The following is a 24215-nucleotide window of genomic DNA, read 5'->3' as shown; positions in this document are numbered from 1 at the left end:
ATTCAATTTCTTGGTAAAAAAAAAAAAAAAAAAGCAGGATTGATGTTGCTAAAATAGAACGGTCCTGCTCATAAGAGCTTACAATCTAAAAGATTATACTTATAATGAACTGTGCTTTCACAGGTTACAGCAGAAAACAGTTAATATAAATCACGTATTAGGCTTATCTATCCACAAAATAAGCTGCAGATCAAAATATCAATATAAAAATACATACGTGCCAAAATAACACCTCCCACCTCCCCAAATCCCCCACACATACATTTCTCACCATGTTTGTCTGAAAACTGCATTTCAGTCTAAATAAAGCAAACTTGGAAGAGCAGAGCAATGGACATGTGTTAGGATTACAATGCAAAGATAATAAACACACAATCATTATACAATAACACACAAACACACCTTAGAAGGAAGAACATGCAAAACATTTACAGCCCACATCAAAACACAGCGTGAGTGTGGCCTGGGGCAATTCACCACAATATCTCTTCCTCCCCCAAACACAGCGTGAGTGTGGCCTGGGGCAATTCACCACAATATCTCTTCCCCCCCAAACACAGCGCGAGTGTGGCCTGGGGCAAGTCACCACAATATCTCTTCCTCCCCCAAACACAGCGTGAGTGTGACCTGGGGCAATTCACCACAATATCTCTTCCTCCCCCAAACACAGCGTGAGTGTGGCCTGGGGCAATTCACCACAATATCTCTTCCCCCCCCCAAACACAGCGTGAGTGTGGACTGGGGCAAGTCACCACAATATCTCTTCCTCCCCCAAACACAGCGTGAGTGTGGCCTGGGGCAATTCACACAATATCTCTTCCTCCCCCAAACACAGCGTGAGTGTGGCCTGGGGCAATTCACCACAATATCTCTTCCTCCCCAAACCACCACAGACAAGGACTTGCAGAAATAATGTAGCCTGTGCAAGGAAAAAATCAGCCCCAACTGCATCTCTTTATATAAGGTAGGCCACACCCACCACTGTCATTCATTTGGTCAGAGAAAGTGTTTGCACCTGATGAATCCTCTTCCCACCTGCGGTATACAGGCACCACAAATCAGAGTCAGAAAGAAAGCCACAGTGAAGTGTACCTGTGCAGCATACAACATAACATTGAACAGGGATGTGAAGGGAACCCTATTGGCAATATTTCTTGGCCCTATGGGCACAATTCAATCCAGATTATCGCATGAGTTAAGGCAGTCACATGACCACATCTCGCATGCAATACTGAAAATGTCAATTCACTTTTGCTAATATGCGGCATTTCCCATAAATCGGAAAAACACTCAGGAAATCAAACATAAAAAAGGCCTTACACTGTGGTCACATCAAAGCCGATTTGGCATTGTAACCCGTGTGTGTCACCTTGTGTGTCTGTACCCAGGCCAAACATTCCAGGGGAGGGAAACTTCTAATCCAGGGGGCGGAGACTTCTGATCGGGGCCATATGGGGGATTTCTGTTATCATTATGATTTAAAAAGGAGCCAAACAACTCTGTGATTATAAATGGCTTCATATGATCACTATCCCAATAAAAGACAGTTTTTTGGCAGATCAGTCATATTTTCAATATCAATACCAAAATGTCACAATTTCTGCCAGGGTATGCAAACCTTTGAGCACAACTGTGTATATATATATATATATGTCTATATGTATGTGTGTGTATAGTGTGTATATATAATATAATATATAATGCTCAGTACATAATTGCCATAAAATAAATGTAATAAAATGTTGATCACTGAAATTAATAACAAAAGTATGAATACAAATACACCGTGTTCCAAATTATTATGCAAATTATATTTTTGTCATTTCCCTCAATAATTGATGTAAATAACAGTCGGCATAATTCTCAGGTTACAACTATAAGAGTACAATTCACATTTTATTGAACAAACCTCCTAATGATAACAGGATTTTTGTTCCAAATTATTCCGCACAGGAAGTTTCAAAACACTTTATAGGTTGTAAAGAACTGAAAATTGTCATTTGTTGTGTTTGCAGCATATTTACTGAAATCAAAAGCTATTTCAATCCAACTTTTAACAACATTTTAACTTTGTAAACATTTGAAGCGGTCACGTTACATTGTAACATAGGAGCCCTTATCTGATAGCAGATCACAAGTCTGGCATCCATTGAACTTGGGAGTTTTTGGACAGTTTCTGCTTGAATTTGTTTGCAAGATGTCAGAATAGCCTCCCAGAGCTGCTGTTTGGATGTAAACTGCCCCCCACCCTCATAGATCTTTTGCTTGAGGATGCTCCAAAGGTTCTCAATAGGATTGAGGTCAGGGGAGGATGGAGGCCACACCATGACTCTCTCTCCATTTATCCCCATAGCAGCCATTGATGCAGAGGTATTCATTGCAGCATGAGATGGTGCATTGTCATGCATGAAGATGATTTTATTACAGAAAGCAGAGTTCTTCCTTCTGTACCAGGGAAGAAAGTGGTCAGTCATAAACTCCACATACTTTGCAGAGGTCATCTTTACACCTTCGGGGACCCTAAAGGGGCCGACCAGCTCTGTTCCCATGATTCCGGCCCAAAACATGACTCCACCACCACCTTGCTGACGTCACAGCCTTGTTGGAACAGGGTGGCCGTCCACCAACCATCCACTACTCCATCCATCTGGACCATCCAGGGTTGCACGGCACTCATCAGTGAACAGGACTGTTTGAAAATGAGTCTTCATGTATTTTTCTGCCCAATGCAGCCGTTCCTGCTTGTGAGCATTGGTTAGGGGTGGCCGAATAGAAGGTTTATGCACAGTTGCAGGACTCTGGAGGACTCTACACCTTGATTTCCGTGGGACTCCAGAGGCACCAGCAGCTTCAAATATCTGTTTGCTGCTATGTAATGGGATTTTAGCAGCTGCTCTCTTGATCCGATGCATGGATCTGGCAGAAATCTTCCTCAATGTGCCTTTATCTGCACCAACCCGTCTGTGCTCTGAATCAGCCACAAATCTCTTCATAGTGCGATGATCACGCTTAGATTTTCGTGAAATATTGAATGTTTTCATACCTCGTCCAAGGCATCGAACTATTTCACTCTTTTCGGCAGCAGAGATCCTTTTTCTTCCCCATATTGCTTGAAAATGGTTCTCTGCTTAATAATGTGGAACGCCGTCCTTTAGGAGTTTTTCCTTAAATTGGGCTCACCGGTAAATCTAATTATCACAGGTGTCCCAGATTGTTTTCAGTGATCAAAAGAGCCCTGACACACAATGCCATCCATGAGTTACACTGAAAAACAAAAGATTTAATCTTTGTGACACTTAAATGGAATTTGCAGAATAATTTGGAACACGGTGTAGTAATAAATCCATGATTCAGCTTTACCTGTACATTGTGATTAGAGCATATCGATCTTTTGCTGAGTGATTTGCATTAAATCCATGTTATTAGAGCTCTTAAAATGCTTCAGCAACTCTTTAGAACTCTTTCCAAGTGATCAGATGGGTTTAGAGGAATATTATGAGGAAGTATTGTGTTCGATGTGTCAGAATTGTAACAACGGCAGTGGAGAGAGGAACGTCAAACAATCAATCAACAGCAGAGGCTGCTCAGATGGCGGTGGAATGCACGCCGGTATGTAACCACTAATGGGTGCCTGCTCAATGCGTTCCAACCGCCATCTTTACTTGTCACTGGAGGGCATATCACAGGAGGTGCAACCGAGAAGCCTCTGAAACCGCCCATATGTAAATCCGAACAGACGGAGGGCGGCTGCACACAGCCACAGTCTACTGCTCACTGCATCGTCACTTGTGGGATGGAGAGCCCAGGAACCAACACCTCCATCACACAACACAAGGAGGGATGGAGGGGCACAGCGTCAACCTTGCACTAGATGGAAGAGTTTATGGATTATGATCCAAAGGAGGAAGGAAAAAAAGGGGGAAATTATGCAAATAACTTAAAAAATAAAATAAATGATTAACTAACAATTGATGGACCACAACACTGGTAAATGGAATTGATGATGCGACGTACGGTGAAGATGCCGATTTCCTTGCGATTTGAAAAACTTCTGACAGATCTCTATGCAAATCGTCACAAAAGTAGTACATGTACTACTATAGAAATCAGTGTCGGAAACGCACCCATGTGACCGCTCTAATAGCAGACAAGAGGGTGCAACTTGACATACGATTTGCAATCCTCATGTCATGCAAATCACATGCCAAGTCGCACTCAATGTTACTGCTATTAGAGCGTTCATGTTGGTGTGGTTCAAACTTGGTTGGAGCTGCAACAATTTCTAAATAATGAATACACTACTTTTCATGTGATTTGCAGAGAGATCTGTGTCAGATGTGTTGCAGATCACACTTTAAATCAGCATGTCCCCCGACTTTGAAATCATGTGACTTCACTGTAAGTCCCATGATGTGACCGTAGTGTAAGTCGCACCACTTCAAAATCCGCTTTGATGTGACTGTGGAGTTAGCCCCCAGTCACATTGGGTGCAATTTTGCATACAATTTGCAAGTCGCAGGGCATGCAAATCGAATGCCAAGTCACATCCAGAGTGCACAATTTCAGGTGCGATTTGAGAATTGAAATTGTACCGGATATCGGATCTAATGAATGTGGATGTGAGTGTCTTAATGTAAGCGATTTGCTGCAGCACAATTTCAAAAGTAGTTCTTGTCTAACTTTTTCAGCATTTTGTAGCGATTTCACATATAGACTACTATAGAAATCGCAATAACTCATTGGTAAATCTACAGAAAATACGGTGAAAAAAAAGCAAAATTTAAATCACATCTAGTGTGAGCCAAGCAGGCAATCCAACAAAGGAAATAAATCTTTGAAGGCATGAGGTATCTGCATGCTCGGATAAGGATCTGTTGTGGATATGCCGGGGGGGGGGGGGGGGGACTCCATGCCATTATTTTATTTTTAAATCCTTTTCTCTCACTCTTCTCATGGTTTGAAAAACCTTCCCAAAAAGTGGGTGGAGTGTAAACCAGCATTATCCAATCAATCATTAGTCCAGGCCCTTATCTCATCCCATCGTTTGACATTCACATAAGGTGCTGCTTTAAAGGTGTTTGAACAGACAAGGCCTCATTCTGATTCACATTCTCGGGATCATTGAGACAGAAAGCAAAGATGCTGCCACCAGCACATGTATGTTAGTGTAGTCACACGGAGATCATGCAAATTCATTGCTGTGGTTGGGATTCAAACCAAAAAGCTTAGCGTTGTAAGATATGTTGGGGGGTGTGATCTCCGGTATTTGTATGACACCGCCCCTCACATAGTACACTAATAATATGTTGGGGGTGTGATCTCCGGTATTTGTATGACACCCCCCTCACATAGTACACTAATAATATGTTGGGGGGGGCGATCTCCGGTATTTGTATGACACCGCCCCTCACATAGCACACTAATAATATGTTGGGGGGGTGTGATCTCCGGCATTTGTATGACACCGCCCCTCACATAGTACACTAATAATATGTTGCGGGGTGTGATCTCCGGTATTTGTATGACACCGCCCCTCACATAGTACACTAATAATATGTTGGGGGTGTGATCTCCGGTATTTGTATGACACCGCCCCTCACATAGCACACTAATAATATGTTGGGGGGGTGTGATCTCCGGTATTTGTATGACACCGCCCCTCACATAGCACACTAATAATATGTTGGGGGGTGTGATCGCCGGTATTTGTATGACACCGCCCCTCACATAGCACACTAATAATATGTTGGGGGTGTGATCTCCGGTATTTGTATGACACCGCCCCTCACATAGCACACTAATAATATGTTGGGGGGGTGATCTCCGGTATTTGTATGACACCGCCCCTCACATAGTACACTAATAATATGTTGGGGTGTGATCTCCGGTATTTGTATGACACCGCCCCTCACATAGTACACTAATAATATGTTGGGGGGGTGATCTCCAATATTTGTATGACACCGCCCCTCACATAGTACACTAATAATATGTTGGGGGGGTGTGATCTCCGGTATTTGTATGACACCGCCCCTCACATAGCACACTAATAATATGTTGGGGGGTGTGATCGCCGGTATTTGTATGACACCGCCCCTCACATAGCACACTAATAATATGTTGGGGGTGTGATCTCCGGTATTTGTATGACACCGCCCCTCACATAGCACACTAATAATATGTTGGGGGGGTGATCTCCGGTATTTGTATGACACCGCCCCTCACATAGTACACTAATAATATGTTGGGGGGGGGTGATCTCCGGTATTTGTATGACACCGCCCCTCACGTAGTACACTAATAATATGTTGGGGGGTGTGATCTCCGGTATTTGTATGACACCGCCCCTCACGTAGTACACTAATAATATGTTGGGGGGGTGATCTCCGGTATTTGTATGACACCGCCCCTCACGTAGTACACTAATAATATGTTGGGGGGGTGTGATCTCCGGTATTTGTATGACACCGCCCCTCACGTAGTACACTAATAACATGTTGGGGGAGGTGATCTCCGGTAATTGTATGACACCGCCCCTCACATAGTACACTAATAATATGTTGGGGGGGTGATCTCCGGTAATTGTATGACACCACCCCTCACTCTAGTGGCCATAATGAGGTATTACTTCCAAAATGCCTCAAATCAGGAAAAACAGTTCCATACCACATTATGGCCACTAGATGGAGACAATGATCATAGGAAATCCCTGTATGAAAAGACCAACATGTAACATGGCTGAATGAATGCTGGTCATATTAGTCCATCTATTCTCTAAGTGGGGTGGTATCTATTGGGCCAATCTCTTTTACAAACCACACATAATATCGCCCTTCAAAGTGAAAACAGAAATGATTTGCAGAAAATCAAAAAGTAGAAATATTTTCAGGTGGATCCCCTCTACACAGACCCCATATGTAGACATAGAACAACAAGCTGTGTTCCCTCTCGTGCCGCATTCCTCCAACCACCCAAACCCACACAGAAGCCAAGGGAAATAATGAGAGGAAAGTTCCCCCATAGTTTGGGGCGGAGTTCTCCTTCCCTCCTGTTGGGGAATGGGAGAAGGATGGACTGAAGACAGAGAGACGCTTCGGGGTCACCACTGTTCTGTAGAGCCTTGAAATGAAGGACATCAACTTCAGAAGTTCTTGTTGTCTGTGTAAAGTTCCCCGATAACGAGATCTGGGCTCTCCCGGCTTCTAGCTCTGTAACCCGCTATATCATTATCAGGAAACGCAACTCCGACACCCAAGAAGGGCTGAAGTTGTGTCCTTCATTTCCAGGATCTACTGACCACTTTGCACCCCGACATTTACTGCACTTCATCCATGTCTTTGGGGGCCTCTCATCTCCTTATCAACTGTTTCTTCCATGATGAAGATCAGCCATGGAGTATATCTGAGGTGTATATCAGGGTGTGCTTCTTCCCCACATGAGAGCTGGGATGTCCAGCAACATTCATCTAGAAGACATTTCCCACACTCAAGGTACTAATACACCTCCAGAGTTGTGTGGGACCCCTCATGTACAGGAAGACAGGACTTCAGCGAGGAACATTTCCCTCACTCAGGACAGGAAAGTGGCTTCTGCCCCGTGTGAGATCTCTGATGTTTGGAAAGATTGAAGTTACTTGAAAAACATTTCCCACACTCAGGACAGGAATACGGCTTTTCCCCCGTGTGACATCTCTGATGTTTGTAAAGACGGGACTTCTCTGGAAAACCTTTCCCACACTCAGGACAGGAATATGGCTTCTCCCCTGTGTGAGATCTCTGATGTTTGAAAAGATTGGACTGCTGTGAAAAACATTTCCCACACTCAGGACAGGAATATGGCTTCTCCCCCGTATGAGATCTCTGATGTGTGTTAAGATGGAACTTCACTGAAAAACATTTCCCACACTCAGTACAGGAATATGGCTTCTCCCCCGTGTGAGATCTCTGATGTCTGTAAAGACTGGACGTCTCTGAAAAACATTTCCCACACTCAGGACAGGAATACGGCTTCTCCCCTGTGTGAGATCTCTGATGTATGGAAAGAACAGACTTGTCTGAAAAACATTTCCCACACTCAGGACAGGAATATGGCTTCTTCCCCGTGTGAGATCTCTGATGTCTGTAAAGACCGGACTTCTCTGAAAAACATTTCCCGCACTCAGGACAGGAATATGGCTTCTCCCCTGTGTGAGTTATTTTATGCCTATTAAGACCAGATTTATAATGGAAACCCTTCCCACACTCAGTACAGGAGAAGCTCTTCCCTGTTGGAAGGCCGGCCTGGTCCCGCACAGTCTGAGGTTCCTCAGGATACAAGGAATCCGATGGTCCATCTACACTGGGTGGTGCCGGATGGACATCCTCAGAGGTTTTCCTCATCTCCCGGCCATGGACTAAAAGACAAAGAGGATTCTCCCCCGTGTGAGATCTCTGATGTCTGTAAAGACTGGACTTACTTGTAAAACATTTCCCGCACTCAGAACAGGAATATGGCTTCTCCCCCGTATGAGATCGCTGATGTGTGTAAAGATTGGACTTCAGTGAAAAACATTTCCCACACTCAGGACAGGAATACGGCTTCTCCCCTGTGTGAGTTCTCTGGTGTGTGTAAAGTTTGGACTTACTTGTAAAACATTTCCCGCACTCAGGACAAGAATATGCCTTATCCCCCATGTGAGATCTCTGATGTGTGTAAAGACTGGACTTCTCTGAAAAACATTTCCCGCACTCAGGACAGGAATACGGCTTATCCCCCGTGTGAGATTTCTGATGTGTGCACAGATTGGTCTTCATTGAAAAACATTTCCCGCACTCAGGACAGGAATACGGCTTCTCCCCTGTGTGAGATCTTTTGTGCACATTAAGAATGGATTTATAACTGAAACATTTTCCACACTCTGTACAGGAGAACCTCTTCCCTGTTGGAAGGCCGGTCCAGTCCCGCACAGTCTGAGGTTCCTCAGGATACAAGGAATCTGATGGTCCTTCTACATTGGGTGGTGCCGGATGGACATTGGAGGGAGCCGGGTTTTCTCCTGGACTATACTGTGTGATGTCCTCATCTTCTACTTTCCAGTCTGGAGACAAAGTGAGACAATCCTCGGAGGTTTTCCTCATCTCCCAGCCATGGACTAAAATACAAAGACAAAGAGGATTACTAGACAGGAGCTGATTGGTTCCCTCAAACCAGGACTCCGCCCACATCAGGCAGCTTGGTCTCTGAGGAGCTTACAATTCCACCCTCAAGGGAACTAGGAAATGGCTCCTCTGATCTCCTACCAGGTCATTTCTTTATTCATGGACCTTAGTCAGAGAGTGAGGAAACAACCAGAACTGTCTTTTATAGGAGGGACAGTGATGAGGGGATTATAGGACGAGGGTCCCCACCCCCTCTATCATTCATCGCCATCTTCCCAACACAAGAAGTACTGCACTTCCTTATTTAGTCCATGATTTAGTCATGAAGAACAGCGGGGCTGAGCCCCACCAGAGGTCAGAGAGTGAGGATGGGGGGAGAACAATCAAGATGAAGACTGGACTGATCCTGAAGACCACCATCATTGGGGTATTGACTCCTCCCTCATTATCACTTTCTGTTTAAGGGTCCAAAGTTGGAGGATGTTATCACATTATTATCACCATGTAAAAGTCTGTGCTCCAATCACATCATCCGATATAAAATGTCCAGCTGGGAGGAAATGGGGGAACAAAAGAGAATCCATATTATGTGTATATATAGCAGTGGGGGGAGGGGGCAGAAGTCAGGAGTATGTAATGTACAACATAGAGTATATAGTGCAGGGGTCAGGAGTATATAATGTACAACATAGAGTATATAGTGCAGGGGTCAGGAGTATGTAATGTACAACATAGAGTATATAGTGCAGGGGTCAGGAGGATGTAATGTACAACATAGAGTATATAGAGCAGGGGTCAGGAGTATGTAATGTACAACATAGAGTATATAGTGCAGGGGTCAGGAGTATGTAATGTACAACATAGAGTATATAGTGCAGGGGTCAGGAGAATGTAATGTACAACATAGAGTATATAGAGCAGGGGTCAGGAGAATGTAATGTACAACATAGAGTATATAGTGCAGGGGTCAGGAGTATGTAATGTACAACATAGAGTATATAGTGCAGGGGTCAGGAGTATGTAATGTACAACATAGAGTATATAGTGCAGGGGTCAGGAGTATGTAATGTACGACATAGAGTATATAGTGCAGGGGTCAGGAGTATGTAATGTACAACATAGAGTATAAAGTGCAGGGGTCAAGAGTATATAATGTACAACATAGAGTATATAGTGCAGGGGTCAGGAGGATGTAATGTACAACATAGAGTATATAGAGCAGGGGTCAGGAGTATGTAATGTACAACATAGAGTATATAGTGTAGGGGTCAGGAGTATGTAATGTACAACATAGAGTATATAGTGCAGGGGTCAGGAGAATGTAATGTACAACATAGAGTATATAGAGCAGGGGTCAGGAGAATGTAATGTACAACATAGAGTATATAGTGCAGGGGTCAGGAGTATGTAATGTACAACATAGAGTATATAGTGCAGGGGTCAGGAGTATGTAATGTACAACATAGAGTATATAGTGCAGGGGTCAGGAGTATGTAATGTACAACATAGAGTATATAGTGCAGGGGTCAGGAGTATGTAATGTACAACATAGAGTATATAGTGCAGGGGTCAGGAGTATGTAATGTACAACATAGAGTATATAGTGCAGGGGTCAGGAGTATGTAATGTACAACATAGAGTATACAGTGCAGGGGTCAGGAGTATGTAATGTACAACACAGAGTATATAGTGCAGGGGTCAGGAGTATGTAATGTACAACATGGAGTATATAGTGCAGGGGTCAGGAGTATGTAATGTACAAGTTATATAGTATAAGGGTCAGGACTCACAGTATTAGTATTCTGTAATCAGTGGAAGCTTAAATGTTTACTGTAGAAAACATCTAGAGGTGAGATGGGATTAAACCATCATGAAACAGGTTAGATTGGAGGTGAGCAAATCCTTGGACAGAGGGGTGGAGGTGGACGTGGTATACTTGGAGAGAGGGGTGGACGTGGTATACTTGAACAGAGGGGTTGGCGGTGGACGTGGTATACTTGGACAGGGGGGTGGCTGTGGACGTGGTATACTTGGACAGAGAGGTGGCGGTGGACGTGGTATACTTGGACAGAGGGGTGGCGGGGACGTGGTATACATTGACTTAGGGGTGGCGGTGGACGTGGTATACTTGGACAGAGGGGTTGGCGGTGGACGTGGTATACTGGGACAGAGGGATGGCTTTGGACGTGGTATGCTTGGACAGGGGGGTGGCGGTGAACGTGGTATACTTGGACAGAGGGGTGGCTGTGGACGTGGTATACTTGGACAGAGGGGTGGCGGTGGACGTGGTATACTCGGACAGAGGGGTGGCGGTGGACGTGGTATACTCGGACAGAGGGGTGGCGGTGGACGTGGCATACTCGGACAGAGGGGTGGCGGTGGACGTGGTATACTCGGACAGAGGGGTGGCGGTGGACGTGGTATACTCGGACAGAGGGGTGGCGGTGGACGTGGTATACTCGGACAGAGGGGTGGCGGTGGACGTGGCATACTCGGACAGAGGGCTGGCGGTGGTATACTCGGACAGAGGGGTGGCGGTGGACGTGGTACACTTGGACAGAGGGGTGGCGGTGGACGTGGTACACTTGGACAGAGGGGTGGCGGTGGACGTGGTACACTTAGACAGAGGGGTGGCGGTGGACGTGGTACACTTGGACAGAGGGGTGGCGGTGGACGTGGTATACTTGGACAGAGGGGTGGTGGTGGACGTGGTATACTTGGACAGAGGGGTGGCGGTGGACGTGGTATACTTGGACAGAGGGGTGGCGGTGGACGTGGTATACTTGGACAGAGGGGTGGCGGTGGACGTGGTATACTTGGACAGAGGGGTGGCGGTGGACGTGGTATACTTGGACACAGTTCCCCACACACGTCTAATGTGTAAGGTAAATCTACAGGCTGGAAAAATCTGAATGCAATTGGATTGAATACTGGCTAAAATATAGTATTCAGAGAGTAGTGGTTAATGATTCATACTCTGAATGGTCAGGGGGTGTCAGTTGGGTACCCCAAGGTTCAGTATTAGTGGGGTACCCCAAGTTTCAGTGCCGTTAGTGGGGTACCCCAAGAGTCAGTGTCTTCCGTGGTGTACCCTAAGGTTCAGTGTTATTAGTGGGGTACCCCAAGGTTCATTGTTAGTGGGGTACCCCAAGATTCAGTGTCTTCCGTGGGGTACCTTAAGGTTCAGTGTGATTAGTGGAGTACCCCAAGGTTGTGTGATTATTGGGGTACCCCAAGGTTCAGTATTAGTGGGGTACCCCAAGTTTCAGTGCCATCAGTGGGGTACCCCAAGGTTCATTGTTAGTGGGGTACCCCAAGAGTCAGTGTCTTCCATGGTGTACCCTAAGGTTCAGTGTTATTAGTGGGGTACCCCAAGGTTCATTGTTAGTGGGGTACCCCAAGATTCAGTGTCTTCCGTGGGGTACCTTAAGGTTCAGTGTGATTAGTGGAGTACCCCAAGGTTGTGTGATTATTGGGGTACCCCAAGGTTCAGTATCATCAGTGGTGTACCCCAAGGTTCAGTGACATCAGTGGTGTACCCCAAAGGTTCAGTATTAGTAGGGTACCCCAAGGTTCAGTGTTACTAGTGGCTGAAAAGAGAGGAAAGGGGGGAGGATGAGGGAAAATATATTTCAGGATGGTTAGTCCCTTCGCCAACATGGAGGTTGAAACCAAAATGGTTGAACTGCATCCATCTCTGATGCGCACTTTTGCAACAATCCTCACTTCAGTCGATCCTGATTACGGCAGCCAGACTCATTCACCTTACCAACCGCTTAGTTTCCTCCACCCCCCTCTGCCAATCCCTCCACTGGCTTCCGATTGCCCAACGGATCAAATTCAAACTGCTAACACTGACGTACAAAGCTGTCCACCATACTGCCCCGAACTACATCACTGACCTAATATCCAAGTACCACCCAACACGCACACTCCGCTCCTCACAAGACCTCCTCTCTAGTTCCCAGATCTCCTCCTCCCATGCCCACCTCCAGGACGTCACCCATCCTCTGTAACTCCCTACCCCAATCCATCAGACTATCACCCACTCTCCTCTCCTTTAGGCGCACCCTAAAAACCCACCTCTTTGGGGAGCCTATCCCACCCTCTGCTAACTGCCGATCTCCTCCACTCTTCCTACCACTCCAACCCCCACAGCTTTTCCTCCCGTACCACTATCCCCTCCCTCCTAGATTGTAAGCTCCAAGGAGCAGGGCCCTCAAACCCCTCGTGTTTTGCATTGTATTGGTATTGTTCTGTCACATGTTCTGTCCCCCTTTGTAATGTTTCCATGCTGAGCGAACTATTGGCGCTTTATAAATACTGTATAATAATAATAAATGGGGGATATGATCTCCATGTATAATACATAAGGGGGGATATGATCTCCATGTATAATACATAAGGGGGGATATGATCACCATGTATAATACATAAGGGGGGGATATGATCTCCATGTATAATACATAAGGGGGGATATGATCTCCATGTATAATACATAAGGGGGGATATGATCTCCATGTATAATACATAAGGGGGGATATGATCTCCATGTATAATACATAAGGGGGGATATGATCTCCATGTATAATACATAAGGGGGGATATGATCTCCATGTATAATACATAAGGGGGGATATGATCTCCATGTATAATACATAAGGGGGGGATATGATCTCCATGTATAATACATAAGGGGGGATATGATCTCCATGTATAATACATAAGGGGGGATATGATCTCCATGTATAATACATAAGGGGGGATATGATCTCCATGTATAATACATAAGGGGGGATATGATCTCCATGTATAATACATAAGGGGGGGATATGATCTCCATGTATAATACATAAGGGGGGATATGATCTCCATGTATAATACATAAGGGGGATATGATCTCCATGTATAATACATAAGGAGGATATGATCTCCATGTATAATACATAAGGGGGGATATGATCTCCATGTATAATACATAAGGGGGATATGATCTCCATGTATAATACATAAGGGGGGATATGATCTCCATGTATAATACATAAGGGGGGGATATGATCTCCATGTATAATACATAAGGGGGATATGATCTCCATGTATAATACATAAGGGGGATATGATCTCCATGTATAATACATAAGGGGGATATGATCTCCATGTATAATACATAAGGGGGGATATGATCTCCATGTATAATACATAAGGGGGGGATATGATCTCCATGTATAATACATAAGGGGGATATGATCTCCATGTATAATAATAAATGGGGGATATGATCTCCATGTATAATACATAGGGGGGGATATGATCTCCATGTATAATACATAAGGGGGATATGATCTCCATGTATAATACATAAGGGGGGATATGATCTCCATGTATAATACATAAGGGGGATATGATCTCCATGTATAATACATAAGGGGGGATATGATCTCCATGTATAATACATAAGGGGGATATGATCTCCATGTATAATAATAAATGGGGGATATGATCTCCATGTATAATACATAAGGGGGATATGATCTCCATGTATAATACATAAGGGGGGATATGATCTCCATGTATAATACATAAGGGGGGATATGATCTCCATGTATAATACATAAGGGGGGATATGATCTCCATATATAATACATAAGGGGGGATATGATCTTCATGTATAATACATAAGGGGGGATATGATCTCCATGTATAATACATAAGGGGGGATATGATCTCCATGTATAATACATAAGGGGGGATATGATCTCCATGTATAATACATAAGGGGGATATGATCTCCATGTATAATACATAAGGGGGGATATGATCTCCATGTATAACACATAAGGGGGATATGATCTCCATGTATAATACATAAGGGGGGATATGATCTCCATGTATAATACATAAGGGGGGGATATGATCTCCATGTATAATACATAAGGGGGGATATGATCTCCATGTATAATACATAAGGGGGGGATATGATCTCCATGTATAATACATAAGGGGGGGGATATGATCCCCATGTATAATACATAAGGGGGATATGATCTCCATGTATAATACATAAGGGGGGATATGATCTCCATGTATAATACATAAGGGGGGATATGATCTCCATGTATAATACATAAGGTGGGATATGAGCTCCATGTATAATACATAAGGGGGGGATATGATCACCATGTATAATACATAAGGGGGGAGGATATGATCTCCATGTATAATACATAAGGGGGAGGATATGATCACCATGTATAATACATAAGGGGGGGATATGATCTCCATGTATAATACATAAGGGGGGATATGATCTCCATGTATAATACATAAGGGGGAGGATATGATCTCCATGTATAATACATAAGGGGGATATGATCTCCATGTATAATACATAAGGGGGGGATATGATCTCCATGTATAATACATAAGGGGGGATATGATCTTCATGTATAATACATAAGGGGGGATATGATCTCCATGTATAATACATAAGGGGGGATATGATCTCCATGTATAATACATAAGGGGGATATGATCTCCATGTATAATACATAAGGGGGGATATGATCTCCATGTATAACACATAAGGGGGATATGATCTCCATGTATAATACATAAGGGGGGATATGATCTCCATGTATAATACATAAGGGGGGATATGATCTCCATGTATAATACATAAGGGGGGATATGATCTCCATATATAATACATAAGGGGGGATATGATCTTCATGTATAATACATAAGGGGGGATATGATCTCCATGTATAATACATAAGGGGGGATATGATCTCCATGTATAATACATAAGGGGGATATGATCTCCATGTATAATACATAAGGGGGGATATGATCTCCATGTATAACACATAAGGGGGATATGATCTCCATGTATAATACATAAGGGGGGATATGATCTCCATGTATAATACATAAGGGGGGGATATGATCTCCATGTATAATACATAAGGGGGGATATGATCTCCATGTATAATACATAAGGGGGGGATATGATCTCCATGTATAATACATAAGGGGGGGGATATGATCCCCATGTATAATACATAAGGGGGATATGATCTCCATGTATAATACATAAGGGGGGATATGATCTCCATGTATAATACATAAGGGGGGATATGATCTCCATGTATAATACATAAGGTGGGATATGAGCTCCATGTATAATACATAAGGGGGGGATATGATCACCATGTATAATACATAAGGGGGGAGGATATGATCTCCATGTATAATACATAAGGGGGAGGATATGATCACCATGTATAATACATAAGGGGGGGATATGATCTCCATGTATAATACATAAGGGGGGATATGATCTCCATGTATAATACATAAGGGGGAGGATATGATCTCCATGTATAATACATCAGGGGGATATGATCTCCATGTATAATACATAAGGGGGGGATATGATCTCCATGTATAATACATAAGGGGGGGATATGATCTCCATGTATAATACATAAGGGGGGGATATGATCTCCATGTATAATACATAAGGGGGATATGATCTCCATGTATAATACATAAGGTGGGATATGATCTCCATGTATACTACATAAGGGGGATGTGATCTCCATGTATAATACATAAGGGGGATATGATCTACATGTATAATACATAAGGGGGATGTGATCTCCATGTATAATACATAAGGGGGGATATGATCTCCATGTATAATACATAAGGGGGATATGATCTCCATGTATAATACATAAGGGGGGATATGATCTCCATGTATAATACATAAGGGGGATATGATCACCATGTATAATACCTAAGGGGGGATATGATCTCCATGTATAATACATAAGGGGGGATATGATCTCCATGTATAATACATAAGGGGGGATATGATCACCATGTATAATACATAAGGGGGATATGATCTCCATGTATAATACATAAGGGGGGGATATGATCTCCATGTATACTACATAAGGGGGATATGATCTCCATGTATAATACATAAGGGGGGATATGATCTCCATGTATAATACATAAGGGGGGGATATGATCTCTATTTATAATACATAAGGGGGGATATGATCTCCATGTATAATACATAAGGGGGATATGATCTCCATGTATAATACATAAGGGGGGATATGATCTCCATGGATAATACATAAGGGGGGATATGATCTCCATGTATAATACATAAGGGGGGATATGATCACCATGTATAATACATAAGGGGGGATATGATCTCCATGTATAATACATAAGGGGGGATATGATCTCCATGTATAATACATAAGGGGGATATGATCACCATGTATAATACATAAGGGGGGATATGATCTCCATGTATAATACATAAGGGGGATATGATCTCCATGTATAATACATAAGGGGGGATATGATCACCATGTATAATACATAAGGGGGGATATGATCTCCATGTATAATACATAAGGGGGGATATGATCACCATGTATAATACATAAGGGGGGATATGATCAACATGTATAATACATAAGAGGGGGTATGATCTCCATGTATAATACATAAGGGGGGGATATGATCTCCATGTATACTACATAAGGGGGATATGATCTCCATGTATAATACATAAGGGGGGATATGATCTCCATGTATAATACATAAGGGGGGGATATGATCTCCATGTATAATACATAAGGGGGGATATGATCTCCATGTATAACACATAAGGGGGATATGATCTCCATGTATAATACATAAGGGGGGATATGATCTCCATGTATAATACATAAGGGGGGATATGATCTCCATGTATAATACATAAGGGGGGATATGATCTCCATGTATAATACATAAGGGGGGATATGATCACCATGTATAATACATAAGGGGGGATATGATCTCCATGTATAATACATAAGGGGGGATATGATCTCCATGTATAATACATAAGGGGGATGTGATCTCCATGTATAATACATAAGGGGGATATGATCTCCATGTATAATACATAAGGGGGGATATGATCACCATGTATAATACATAGGGGGGATATGATCACCATGTATAATACATAAGGGGGGGGGGGTATGATCTCCATGTATAATACATAAGGGGGGGATATGATCTCCATGTATACTACATAAGGGGGATATGATCTCCATGTATAATACATAAGGGGGGATATGATCTCCATGTATAATACATAAGGGGGGGATATGATCTCCATGTATAATACATAAGGGGGATATGATCTCCATGTATAATACATAAGGGGGGATATGATCACCATGTATAATACATAAGGGGGGATATGATCTCCATGTATAATACATAAGTGGGGATATGATCACCATGTATAATACATAAGGGGGGATATGATCACCATGTATAATACATAAGGAGGGATATGATCTCCATGTATAATACATAAGGGGGGATATGATCTCCATGTATAATACATAAGGGGGATATGAACTCCATGTATAATACATAAGGGGGATATGATCTCCATGTATAATACATAAGGGGGGGATATGATCTCCATGTATAATACATAAGGGGGATATGATCTCCATGTATAATACATAAGGGGGGATATGATCTCCATGTATAATACATAAGGGGGATATGATCTCCATGTATAATACATAAGGGGGATATGATCTCCATGTATAATACATAAGGGGGGATATGATCTCCATGTATAATACATAAGGGGGATATGATCTCCATGTATAATACATAAGGGGGGATATGATCTCCATGTATAATACATAAGGGGGATATGATCACCATGTATAATACCTAAGGGGGGATATGATCTCCATGTATAATACATAAGGGGGGATATGATCTCCATGTATAATACATAAGGGGGGATATGATCTCCATGTATAATACATAAGGGGGATATGAACTCCATGTATAATACATAAGGGGGATATGATCTCCATGTATAATACATAAGGGGGGGATATGATCTCCATGTATAATACATAAGGGGGATATGATCTCCATGTATAATACATAAGGGGGGATATGATCTCCATGTATAATACATAAGGGGGGGATATGATCTCCATGTATAATACATAAGGGGGGATATGATCTCCATGTATAATACATAAGGGGGGGTATGATCACCATGTATAATACATAAGGGGGGATATGATCTCCATGTATAATACATAAGGGGGATATGATCTCCATGTATAATACATAAGGGGGGATATGATCTCCATGTATAATACATAAGGGGGGATATGATCACCATGTATAATACATAAGGGGGGATATGATCTCCATGTATAATACATAAGGGGGGATATGATCTCCATGTATAATACATAAGGGGGATATGATCACCATGTATAATACATAAGGGGGGATATGATCTCCATGTATAATACATAAGGGGGATATGATCTCCATGTATAATACATAAGGGGGGATATGATCACCATGTATAATACATAAGGGGGGATATGATCACCATGTATAATACATAAGGGGGGATATGATCAACATGTATAATACATAAGGGGGGGTATGATCTCCATGTATAATACATAAGGGGGGGATATGATCTCCATGTATACTACATAAGGGGGATATGATCTCCATGTATAATACATAAGGGGGGATATGATCTCCATGTATAATACATAAGGGGGGGATATGATCTCCATGTATAATACATAAGGGGGGATATGATCTCCATGTATAACACATAAGGGGGATATGATCTCCATGTATAATACATAAGGGGGGATATGATCTCCATGTATAATACATAAGGGGGGATATGATCTCCATGTATAATACATAAGGGGGGATATGATCTCCATGTATAATACATAAGGGGGGATATGATCACCATGTATAATACATAAGGGGGGATATGATCTCCATGTATAATACATAAGGGGGGATATGATCTCCATGTATAATACATAAGGGGGATGTGATCTCCATGTATAATACATAAGGGGGATATGATCTCCATGTATAATACATAAGGGGGGATATGATCACCATGTATAATACATAGGGGGGATATGATCACCATGTATAATACATAAGGGGGGGGGGTATGATCTCCATGTATAATACATAAGGGGGGGATATGATCTCCATGTATACTACATAAGGGGGATATGATCTCCATGTATAATACATAAGGGGGATATGATCTCCATGTATAATACATAAGGGGGGATATGATCTCCATGTATAATACATAAGGGGGGGATATGATCTCCATGTATAATACATAAGGGGGATATGATCTCCATGTATAATACATAAGTGGGGATATGATCACCATGTATAATACATAAGGGCGGATATGATCTCCATGTATAATACATAAGGGGGATATGATCTCCATGTATAATACATAAGGGGGGATATGATCTCCATGTATAATACATAAGGGGGGGATATGATCTCCATGTATAATACATAAGGGGGGATATGATCACCATGTATAATACATAAGGAGGGATATGATCTCCATGTATAATACATAAGGGGGGATATGATCTCCATGTATAATACATAAGGGGGGGATATGATCTCCATGTATAATACATAAGGGGGGGAAATGATCTCCATGTATAATACATAAGGGGGGATATGATCTCCATGTATAATACATAAGGGGGGATATGATCTCCATGTATAATACATAAGGGGATATGATCTCCATGTATAATACATAAGGGGGGATATGATCTCCATGTATAATACATAAGGGGGGGATATGATCTCCATGTATAATACATAAGGGGGATATGATCTCCATGTATAATACATAAGGGGGGATATGATCTCCATGTATAATACATAAGGGGGGATATGATCTCCATGTATAACACATAAGGGGGATATGATCTCCATGTATAATACATAAGGGGGGGATATGATCACCATGTATAATACATAAGGAGGGATATGATCTCCATGTATAATACATAAGGGGGATATGATCTCCATGTATAATACATAAGGGGGATATGATCTCCATGTATAATACATAAGGGGGGATATGATCTCCATGTATAATACATAAGGGGGATATGATCTCCATGTATAATACATAAGGGGGGATATGATCTCCATGTATAATACATAAGGGGGATATGATCTCCATGTATAATATATAAGGGGGATATGATCTCCATGTATAATACATAAGGGGGATATGATCTCCATGTATAATACATAAGGGGGGATATGATCTCCATGTATAATACATAAGGGGGGGGGGATATGATCTCCATGTATAATACATAAGGGGGGGATATGATCTCCATGTATAATACATAAGGGGGGGAAATGATCTCCATGTATAATACATAAGGGGGGATATGATCTCCATGTATAATACATAAGGGGGGATATGATCTCCATGTATAATACATAAGGGGATATGATCTCCATGTATAATACATAAGGGGGGATATGATCTCCATGTATAATACATAAGGGGGATATGATCTCCATGTATAATATATAAGGGGGATATGATCTCCATGTATAATACATAAGGGGGGATATGATCTCCATGTATAATACATAAGGGGGATATGATCTCCATGTATAATACATAAGGGGGGATATGATCTCCATGTATAATACATAAGGGGGGGGGGATATGATCTCCATGTATAATACATAAGGGGGGGATATGATCTCCATGTATAATACATAAGGGGGGGAAATGATCTCCATGTATAATACATAAGGGGGGATATGATCTCCATGTATAATACATAAGGGGGGATATGATCTCCATGTATAATACATAAGGGGGGATATGATCTCCATGTATAATACATAAGGGGGGATATGATCTCCATGTATAATACATAAGGGGGGATATGATCTCCATGTATAATACATAAGGGGGGATATGATCTCCATGTATAATACATAAGGGGGGGATATGATCTCCATGTATAATACATAAGGGGATATGATCTCCATGTATAATACAGAAGGGGGGATATGATCTCCATGTATAATACATAAGGGGGATATGATCACCATGTATAATACATAAGGGGGGGATATGATCTCCATGTATAATACATAAGGGGGGATATGATCTCCATGTATAATACATAAGAGGGATATGATCTCCATGTATAATACATAAGGGGGATATGATCTCCATGTATAATACATAAGGGGGGATATGATCTCCATGTATAATACATAAGGGGGGATATGATTTCCATGTATAATACATAAGGGGGATATGATCTCCATGTATAATACATAAGGGGGGATATGATCTCCATGTATAATACATAAGGGGGGGATATGATCTCCATGTATAATACATAAGGGGGATATGATCTCCATGTATAATACATAAGGGGGATATGATCACCATGTATAATACATAAGGGGGGATATGATCTCCATGTATAATACATAAGGGGGGGATATGATCTCCATGTATAATACATAAGGGGGGATATGATCTCCATGTATAATACATAAGGGGGGATATGATCTCCATGTATAATACATAAGGGGGATATGATCTCCATGTATAATACATAAGGGGGGGATATGATTGCCATGTATAATACATAAGGGGGGATATGATCTCCATGTATAATACATAAGGGGGGGATATGATCTCCATGTATAATACATAAGGGGGGATATGATCTCCATGTATAATACATAAGGGGGATATGATCTCCATGTATAATACATAAGGGGGGATATGATCTCCATGTATAATACATAAGGGGGGGATATGATCTCCATGTATAATACATAAGGGGGATATGATCTCCATGTATAATACATAAGGGGGGGATATGATCTCCATGTATAATACATAAGGGGGGATATGATCTCCATGTATAATACATAAGGGGGGGATATGATCTCCATGTATAATACATAAGGGGGGATATGATCTCCATGTATAATACATAAGGGGGGGATATGATCTCCATGTATAATACATAAGGGGGGATTGCTGTAGGAAAGTCCTGGATTCTTTCTTGGATACACAGAATATAACTGGATATAACATTTATAGGGAAAGTTGATTCCGGGAATATCCGATTGCCTCTCGGGGGGATCAGGAAGTTTTTTTTTCCCCTGCAGGAGGAGATCGGATCGTGCTTTGCTGGGTTTTTGCCTTCTGGTGGATCAACTGTGGGTGTAGGATTATAACTTTTATTTTTATTGGTACAACTAGATGGAATTTCTTTTTTCAGCCAGACTAACTATGTAACTATGTAGATCCCACACCGCTGCCTCCCATCTCCTGAGACTGCACTCAGTGACTTGGGTCTGAGACACTACAGACATATCCCTCCACCCGGCACAGCCAGCAGATAACAGAGAAGGTCCCCTGGAAGAGTCAGGCACAAGGCAGGAGACCCCAGTCACATGTCCTGGGTGCTACATTATGCAATGCTTAGAGTAAAAATCAACATTTTGCTGCCAGCTGAACCCCAGAACCTCCATAAATCCAGTCTAGATACATAAATTGTGTCTGCAGCACAGAGAAGGAAGATTATCCGAGAGAAATCCAGGAATACAGGACGGGGAACACAGCTCAGGAAAGTGACCAGGGGATTACAGGCTGATATCACCCAGTCCCCGCCCTACTCTGGACCAATCAGTGAGCAGTATGGGTGGAGGAATGGATTTAGTGTTCATGACCCACCTGTGCTGATCTCTGTAGGAGTGTCCTCCTCTATAAATGTCCCCGTTATTCCATCCTCCTCCATAGACTGCTGATCATCCCTCACATACGCCTCTTCTTCTTCTGCTTTCACCTCAAATTCTATATCGATTGGATCTCCACTCTAAATCAAGGAAATGAGAGAAAATATCATCTGTAAAATGTAAGATTTATGATTGTGACATCACACACAAAATCCACACATTGTCTCTACAAGTTTATGTTCTAGATGCTCCATCCCACCAACCTTGCAATGGGGAGGGATGGTGTGACCTTCCTGTGTGGAATCCCGGGAATACAGAGGACGGGGACATCTCTCTGGTGAGTTCCTGGTATTAGGTGGCTCCATCATATCCTTGTGTCCTTCTGAAAACTCCTCCATC

General features: G+C 42.3%; 1 protein-coding gene across 1 annotated transcript in view; it reads right to left on the bottom strand.

Moving 5' to 3' along the window:
- Positions 1-6157: 6157 nt before the first annotated feature.
- Positions 6158-24215, bottom strand: part of LOC149461848 (uncharacterized) — a 59528-nt gene continuing 41470 nt past the window's right edge. Inside the window, exon 2 of the mRNA XM_089677650.1 lies at positions 6158-8910. Coding sequence (XP_089533776.1) covers positions 7566-8910 — 1345 coding nt within the window. The 3' untranslated portion in view covers positions 6158-7565. The remainder of the gene's footprint in view (positions 8911-24215) is intronic.

The sequence above is a fragment of the Staurois parvus genome, unplaced genomic scaffold (genome assembly GCF_062004578.1).
Source record: "Staurois parvus isolate SC_StPar_1 unplaced genomic scaffold, SC_StPar_1.0 ptg000191l, whole genome shotgun sequence".
Lineage (NCBI taxonomy): Eukaryota > Metazoa > Chordata > Amphibia > Anura > Ranidae > Staurois > Staurois parvus.
This window is presented reverse-complemented; position numbering and strand designations above follow the sequence as displayed.